General features: G+C 32.9%; 1 protein-coding gene across 1 annotated transcript; it reads right to left on the bottom strand.

Moving 5' to 3' along the window:
* Nucleotides 1-568: 568 nt before the first annotated feature.
* Nucleotides 569-8,735, bottom strand: LOC146926379 (Rhodanese/Cell cycle control phosphatase superfamily protein). Its single transcript, XM_085758751.1, has 2 exons — nucleotides 8,229-8,735; nucleotides 569-1,246 (listed from the first exon to the last, which is right to left on the bottom strand). The coding sequence occupies exons 1-2, from the start codon at nucleotides 8,705-8,707 to the stop codon at nucleotides 1,051-1,053; spliced, it is 675 nt and encodes a 224-aa protein (XP_085614877.1). The 5' UTR covers nucleotides 8,708-8,735; the 3' UTR covers nucleotides 569-1,050.
* Nucleotides 8,736-9,134: the final 399 nt, after the last annotated feature.

Here is a 9,134-nt window from a genome sequence, read left to right as displayed (position 1 = left end):
CTTTATATGTGCTTTTTACAGAAAATAAAAATAAAAAAATACCATTTTTCTGATACTTCCATCGTAGCCATTCTCTGCTACCGAACTGAACAAGGGAGTGTTTAAAATGCTGGCGGCAATATGTTTAGTGAAAAGAGATCAACAAACGGTACATTCCATTGCTTGGAGTTACTGTCAAGTAAATCTGAAACCATCCACTGATCAAGGTCATGTATACCATAGTTCGGTTTCGGAATATAGTACCATTCGCACGCAAGCCACTTGGTATTGCAAAGTGGGATATCATGACATGTACCAATACTCCAATATGATATTAACTCCGTCATATTTTGGATGAATTTGAAACTAAGTGAATAATGTCACAGATGTATTTGATGAAAAATCTATAGCGGGACAAGTTTGATTAACATTTTATGATTTCAAGTGCCATTTTGACATACTGATAATGTCAGAAATTAGATTGATACAACCTATAATTTCAAAGGCCAACTATTTAGTATTTTCTTATGAATATAAAATGTTTGAAAAACTAATATAATCTAATAGGTCCTACAATTTAAAGTACTAATTTGGAAATGTTTACTCAGATCTATAAATGCATGACTTACACGTTCAAAGTCCCAATTTTGGAGTGTTTACTCACTTCTGTAAGAATCTGACAGGAATAACTACAAAATTGCAAAGTCAAATTATATGAAAATTGAAACAATTAATGCGCTTGCAACAAGGTCATAGAAGCTTACACGTTCAATAGGGTAAGTACGTATGTACTCATCAATGTCATCAAGCTATATACTAATATATTTGAGTAAATGGTCATTTGGATCCTTGAATATGTCAGCGTCTCCTTATAGTCTCTAAATAAATCAAAATTACAAAAATATCTTTGAATGTGTCTTTTCCAAATCAAACATGTCATCGATTAGTTTGTTTGGTTCTTGAATGTGTCTCCATATCGATCGGTCCAGAAAACACACTTAGGAATGTTTAAGTTTCGATTCATTCAAAGACTATAATGACGCTATCTCACATATTTAAAGAACAAAATGACTATTTACTCACTGTCTGTAGAAGTATGAGCAGCTGAAGGAAGTAATAAGAGGCTCCTCCAATTGTAGCATACTTCAACTTCTCTTTTCCTTCAACTTCTGAGAAATCATCGTCTTTTGAACGACTAAAGCCTCCAACTAACCATCCAAGATTTCTGTAACCTCCATTATACAGCTTTGAAGTTGCTGTCATTGACCTGAATAGACACTCACCAAGAAACCAACCAATATTTTGCTTCATTGCCATAATCATAAACTTGTTCTATATGCTAATAATGCTTTTATACTGTAAATTGGGGTGAATCACATATACAAATGAAAAAAGATATACTAGTAGAGCTTCAAACCAATGCCATTGATTGTGTACTGATGTAAAATATATACTAGTGGCCGCACTTTTAGAAGCTTGTAAACTTTGTTTTACAAGGGAAACAAAATCAAACTTTTAATCACTCGCTTAAAATACTCGAGTCCCTTACCACTTGGACCAACAAATAGTTGGTCCAAAAAACCTATTTCATTTAAAAGCAAGCACTTAAGGGCACCGAAAACTTAAAACGTAGTTTAATCTAAATCTATATGGTACATAGTATGATATAACCAGGGCTTTAAAACGAGATGGCACAATCCTTAATATTGTATAATAGTGAGGCGGCTGATGCAAACTGAATTGTGTTTGCAGAGGGGATAGGACTTTGTGGCTAAGGTGATGGAGTTGATAAGGAAGGTCAAATTCGATCTCTACCCTCGCCATAAAAACTTACTACACTAACACTTGCCGTTTCTAAAATTCGTGCTCCCAGAAATATCAAAACTTGGACTTCATAGTCATTGTCAAAGACTATGTTGTTTTTGGATTTCCAAACTGTTGTATTTGGATTTCCAAATTCTATTATCTACCGAAGTTGTTACTAGGTTGAGTCACGACCAGGTCGCTCTCTTTAAGACGTTTCGTGGCACTACCCAAAATTGTGCAAGGTAGACAATCAACCACGCCGCCTCCAGGATAAAACAAGCCCAGCTACAACTGTGCGGTTAACTACTGCACCGTAGAAAACCGTTCGAGAATTACACCTTTAAATATGGTACTAAGACCACTCATTAATACTGAAACCACTTTAATATGGTATTATTACCATTCTATATGGTGCTAAGACCACTCAAATATGGTGTTTCCACCATTCTAACCTTTAAGTTCTCCAAACTATCAATATGGTACTATGACCACTCAAATATGGTGTTACCACCATTTCTCCTCAAATAGAAAAATATTTAAATAATTTATATACTGTTAAGATCATTCATAATTCCGACGGGACATTATTATTACGAAAGGGACTATGATCTTAATAGTACTCTTTATTCCGAAGGGACTTATATTATCGAAAGGGACTATGAACTTAAGACCACTCTTAATTCCGAAGGGACATTAAACCGAAAAAGGGACTATGGTCTTAAGAACACTCTTAAAATATGGTTCAATCGATTGATCGAAGCCACTCGATACGGTACGTAACCGCTCTATTTGAAACCGAAAGGGACAGAAAGGAGTAGAAGCAGAAGAAACTTGTTAACACAAGTCGGAGGGAGAAGAGAAGAAAAGAATTCCCGACAACTCAATGAAATTCTTTTCGGTGTGTGGAATGCACTGTGTGAGCTCTCTATTTATAGAGAAAATTCACAACTAATAAGTGAGAAACTTTGGGAACAAGTAATATGAGAAACTTTGGGAACAAGTAACATATTACTTTGCGATTAAGTAATTCACATATTAGATCTAGTACAAAAATATCTTAATTGAGTATTAAAATATATTAAATTTAGTACAAAAATATATCATATTATGTACCAAAATATTTTAGCAAAACTTGGGGACTAAGAAAGCACTTTCTAATAATGATTAAATTAATTATTTAATTTATCATTTCCAAATAATAAAATATATATCAATATATATTTTTTCTCTAGTGCTTATGTACCCCCATTAATTAGAGGTACACCCCCACTATATAAACACTACTAATGTGTGTGTTCCATCCGATGTGGGACTTCCACTTTTTTCAATTCACACAACACTAGTTCTACCCAACATGGGAATTTGTGTTTAGTCTTTTTAACTCAATTTCCACACATGTTCCAACAATCCCCCACTTGAATTTAAAAAATGGTTTCAGAAATAACGTCAAAAACGTCTCCATAAGATTTGCTAGTAAACAAAGGTGTCGCTTACAACTTGAACCTTTGCATAGCGAGTAAAATTCTGATTAACAAGAGTTGCTTACAGCATTGAACTCTATCTCAGACATAGAACCCACACACAAACCTTTTCATAAGGTGTATTCTAAAAGCCCGTGCGTTTATGGCCTTGCACGTGTATCCCGGTTTAACGAACGCTCTAGGTATTCTGCCCCGAATCCCATAGGAACCGGCCCTTAGTTCCACATTCGTATAGGTGAGTCTATCAAGAGTACTCCTGTAGCTATGTACTCTACTCCAAATAGAGTATAGATCTCATTAAGAGTTTCTATTATCTCATCCTTCTATCGCTGCAGGAATCATGCTTTCTTACCTTTAACATAGCATGTTCTATCACTTGTGACTTGTTATTACCCATTGAACCTATTTCTTGGGATCTCCAGTCATGTAGGTCGGGTTACCATCACTTGTGACCTTTGGGCATTAGTCCCATCCTATTGGATGTGTTTAGGACTTTCGTTTTAGTAATTCCTTTCGTCAAAGGATTAACTAATTCTTTATCAGTACGTACATGATCTACTTTAACCGTTCCTTTTGAGAGTAGCTAGCTCTCTATTTCTCTATGTGTTCGTGCCTTAATAATCGCCTCTTACCATTGTGGTAACGATTCTCAATTTTGTAATAGCTGCAGACTATCACAATAAATTAACACTTCTGGAACCGGTTTTATCCACTAAGGGATTTCAACTAGCAAGTATCTTATCAACTTGCTTCTTCACTAGTTTTCTCTAGTGTTCTCATCTCAGATTCATTCCATAGTGGACTGAGTCAATATCATTTGTTTCAACAAATAACTCCTCTAGTGATGCTCAATGTGCAAACACTAGTCGCTAAATATTCATCTGAAAGATGTTTTATTTTATATCTTGTACCATTTAAGTACAATAGGTTACTCCTAGTGAAGTAATCCTAGAGTCATAGTCTTCTTAAGGCACCTCATGACTTTTTCTATAGCATGACAATGCTTCTCATCCGTCTACTAGTAAACTTGCACAAGAGTTTTACGACATCGACAATGTCGGGTCTAATACATTCAGTGACATACCTAAGTACTGTCAATGATGCTCACATATTCTGTTTTTCTAACTCCATCTCAAGTGTTCTTACACTTGGATCATAATATATGATTGCAAGTTTACGGGGAAATAATAATATTTCCTTAAGAACTTCTCAACTTTGTGAGATTTATCAAAAAAATTCTCTTTTCTGATCTAGTAATCTTGAAACCAAGAATTACTTCAACTTTGTCTTGGTCTTTCTTATCAATGTTATTGATAAACAATGATTTCACATAATCCATAACATGAATCTTTAAATCAAATATGAGCAAGTCGTCTTCATAGAGACATATGATCGTGCAAATATTATTTGTCACTTTCATTCACTTTATACTCATTCGATAACATTAAAATGTCAAATTTTTCATGTCATTCCTCAGGAGTTTATTTTAGACCATACAAAGAGTTATCTAACTTACAGACTTTGTTTTCTTGTCCATGAATCGCAAAACTTTCAGGTTGTTTCATATAGATTTCTTCTTCTAGTTCACCATAAAAAAAAGGCAACTTTCACATCCATTTGGAGTACTATCGAGTTATGAACGGCGGCTAAAGGGACTAGTACTCTTATGGATATGATTTTCGTGATTGGTGAATGAATGTCGAAGAAGTCTATATTTTTCTCTGTCTAAAACCTTTGACTACAAGGAAAGCCTTGTATTCATCAACCATTCCATCAGGTTTTAGTTCCTTTTTCCAAAGTCCAAATACAACCGATTGATTTTGCAACTATGAGACAAGTCAACCAAGTGTCATGTTTTGTTAGACTCTAGAAAATTCATTTCATCGTTTATTGCTTTTTGCCATAATTCAGCATCCAATGAGGATATAACTTCTTTAAGGCTTAATGAATCTTCTTCCAATGTATAAACCAAGTTCATACTCTTTAGCAATTTTAGCTTTCTTACCTCCTTGAGGTTCTATAACATCTCATATGATGTTTTCATAACTATTTCTAATTACATGAATGTGATTAGATATAGTGCCCCCACTAGTTCTTAATTTTTTAAAAATGGAATTTAGTTTACCCCCACAAGTGCCCCCACTATTCTTTAATTTACAGGGGTACTTACTTCATAGAAATCAGCATCTTTTAATTCTATGATCACTTTAACATTTAGGTCCTAAAACCTATATGCTTCGTTATTTATAACATACCTAATGAATACATATTCATAGGCTCTACTAGTGAGTTTAACTCTCTTGGGGTCCTGAAGCCAAATATAGTCCGGACAATCCCAAGTTCAAAAATAAAACAAGTTGGATTGTCTTTTCTTCAAAAATTTCTTAATTAGAATTTTTGTTCTTAGACTTGGGTACTCTATAAATTTCAATTTTCGTTAAAGAAATTGAACATATCAAGCATATAAATTTTATTTTTCAAAATTTGCAGTCATCAATAAATATGATAAAATATTATTTTTATCATTTCTAGTTTATGTGTCATCAAATTCACACATATCATAATTTATTATGTTTAGAGATTCATATTCTCTAAATTCTGATTTATATGAACTTTTGGTTCATATATCTTGACTGCAATAAATAAAATTGTCTAATTATAACGTTGGAATTAAATCCAAGTTACTCAAATTTAAAATTAAAAGCTTGTTCACATGTCAAATATTAAAATCACACAACTAATAAAATAGAAGCAGAATTTAATTTTGATCATGTCATCAAAGTGCAGTCTTTTCTCATAAGAATGCATAGAGTACAAGTCACTAGACCTGTTCTCATAGGATTAACATCCTAAAATAATTGAGCAGTCGAGTTCATATATGTCCAAAAAGTGGTACTTGATCTCAATTTCTTAAAGATGTACATGTGCTTTAATTTACCAAATAAATCTTAGTCCATGTACTCGAACAGAATGTTGGTCTAATGAAAAAAAAAACACAACATCCTTCTTATATGGTAAGCTCATGCTCAACTTTAATTAGAACCTCTGCATCTTTTACATTTGCCATCGTACTGTACAAATTTATTCCAATACTTGACCACCGCTTGCTTCCACTAGTTTGTTATTTGTATTTGTTTGTCAAGTATATGATGCAACATAGGTTCTATTCTACAAACAATTAAAGTTACTTATTCACAATTCGATTATGAATTTGAAAATAAATTTCAAACAAATTCCAAGTCACAGATGTGAATTTCTTAGTGTTGTTGTCATAACAACAAACACTTCTTCGTTTCAGTCGAAAGATGTATTTTTATAGCTTGATTTATCCTTAGTGTATTTAGGGACAATTGAACCTCAATAAGTAACTTCTTCGGTAGACATAGCATATCGAAACGTCTTAAAATTGTTGTTTTTGGATTTCCAAACTGTTGTATTTGGATTTCCAAATTCTATTATCTACCGAAGTTGTTACTAGGTTGAGTCACGACCAGGTCGCTCTCTTTAAGACGTTTCGTGGCACTACCCAAAATTGTGCAAGGTAGACAATCAACCACGCCGCCTCCAGGATAAAACAAGCCCAGCTACAACTGTGCGGTTAACTACTGCACCGTAGAAAACCGTTCGAGAATTACACCTTTAAATATGGTACTAAGACCACTCATTAATACTGAAACCACTTTAATATGGTATTATTACCATTCTATATGGTGCTAAGACCACTCAAATATGGTGTTTCCACCATTCTAACCTTTAAGTTCTCCAAACTATCAATATGGTACTATGACCACTCAAATATGGTGTTACCACCATTTCTCCTCAAATAGAAAAATATTTAAATAATTTATATACTGTTAAGATCATTCATAATTCCGACGGGACATTATTATTACGAAAGGGACTATGATCTTAATAGTACTCTTTATTCCGAAGGGACTTATATTATCGAAAGGGACTATGAACTTAAGACCACTCTTAATTCCGAAGGGACATTAAACCGAAAAAGGGACTATGGTCTTAAGAACACTCTTAAAATATGGTTCAATCGATTGATCGAAGCCACTCGATACGGTACGTAACCGCTCTATTTGAAACCGAAAGGGACAGAAAGGAGTAGAAGCAGAAGAAACTTGTTAACACAAGTCGGAGGGAGAAGAGAAGAAAAGAATTCCCGACAACTCAATGAAATTCTTTTCGGTGTGTGGAATGCACTGTGTGAGCTCTCTATTTATAGAGAAAATTCACAACTAATAAGTGAGAAACTTTGGGAACAAGTAATATGAGAAACTTTGGGAACAAGTAACATATTACTTTGCGATTAAGTAATTCACATATTAGATCTAGTACAAAAATATCTTAATTGAGTATTAAAATATATTAAATTTAGTACAAAAATATATCATATTATGTACCAAAATATTTTAGCAAAACTTGGGGACTAAGAAAGCACTTTCTAATAATGATTAAATTAATTATTTAATTTATCATTTCCAAATAATAAAATATATATCAATATATATTTTTTCTCTAGTGCTTATGTACCCCCATTAATTAGAGGTACACCCCCACTATATAAACACTACTAATGTGTGTGTTCCATCCGATGTGGGACTTCCACTTTTTTCAATTCACACAACACTAGTTCTACCCAACATGGGAATTTGTGTTTAGTCTTTTTAACTCAATTTCCACACATGTTCCAACAGACTATATGGACAAAACTTAGGTTCTGAGATATTTTTCGCGTTCGCGTTGTTCTTAACTTCAAATATTTATAACTCCTGTCTAGTACCCTCAAGGGACAAATTCAAATCTCATTAAAAATATTCATAATTAACCACATAATCTATATTTTAAGTTAAAAATCATGCGTAAAACAGTTAAATAAATACACATAAGTTTTATCCTAACTAAATAACCATATTCTGCAAAACAAAACAAAAACATAATCCACATATTTACCTTAATCCTTCTCCACAGGCCACAAGAACCTTGGTATCTTTACCAGGAACAACATTTTCCACTTGACTAAGAAACTCAGAGTTAAAAGTAGTAAGATATTGACCAGTCCAAGCACCAATGTAACCAAAATGAACCCATTTCTTAAGCAAAGTTAAAGGACCATTATCCTTATCTTCCACAAACATTGGCACATGCAAAGAACCTTTCACATGTGCCTTCTCTCTTTCCCAATTGGGTCTAACATCAAGAAGAATGAAACCTTCTGAGTTCAGAACTGTTGAAGCATCTTTTGGCAAAATTGTTCTTATTGTACCAGATTCTATGAGTTGTCTAGCACTCATATTATTGGATGTTGCATTGATAACATGAAATCTTGATGTTTTTTGTGTGATTGTAGTGAAAGAGTTGTTTTGTTTTTGTGTTTTGTGTTTTTGAAGTGTTGAAGTGTTGAATAGATTGTACTTCAAATGAGTTGCCATATTGTGATGCTATGGATATGAATATGATGAGAACTTACCACTAAGAACTGTATGAGCTTTCTTTTTTGTCTGTTTGCTGTTTGCTTTTTTATCAATCTATCTAACAAGATTCAAAGACATTATCCTCTTCTGGATCTTATTTTATTTTGGAATTACATATTTTTAATTCGTATAAATACAAACATTTTAAATTTAGTCTTTAATTAATTTTAATAGTTTTTTTAGTTTCTACAAAATTTTCTTACTTGTGGATTTTGTCTTTGATGTTAAGCCATTATGTATTTTTAAATGATTTTTTGCAAGTATATTGAGAACATTATAAAAAGTTTCTTTATTTTATAAAAAAAAAAAAAAGAAGAGTTTCTTCATAAAAATGAACTTAAAATGTGTGAGTCTCAACCACTAAACTAATTTAAAAAAAAAAATA

Source organism: Medicago sativa, chromosome 4 (assembly GCF_051527215.1).
Source record: "Medicago sativa cultivar Bolivia chromosome 4, Bolivia_mono, whole genome shotgun sequence".
Lineage (NCBI taxonomy): Eukaryota > Viridiplantae > Streptophyta > Magnoliopsida > Fabales > Fabaceae > Medicago > Medicago sativa.
The sequence above is the reverse complement of the archived record's forward strand: the minus strand, read 5'-3'. Positions and strand labels throughout refer to the sequence as shown.

Bases quoted from the DNA above. Each gene is read 5' to 3' on its own strand.
- LOC146926379 (XM_085758751.1), bottom strand. From the start codon at position 8,707: ATGGCAACTCATTTGAAGTACAATCTATTCAACACTTCAACACTTCAA. The intron at 1,247-8,228 runs GTAAATATGTGG...GTGTCTATTCAG, and splicing joins GCCTGTGGAGAAGGATTAAG to GTCAATGACAGCAACTTCAA.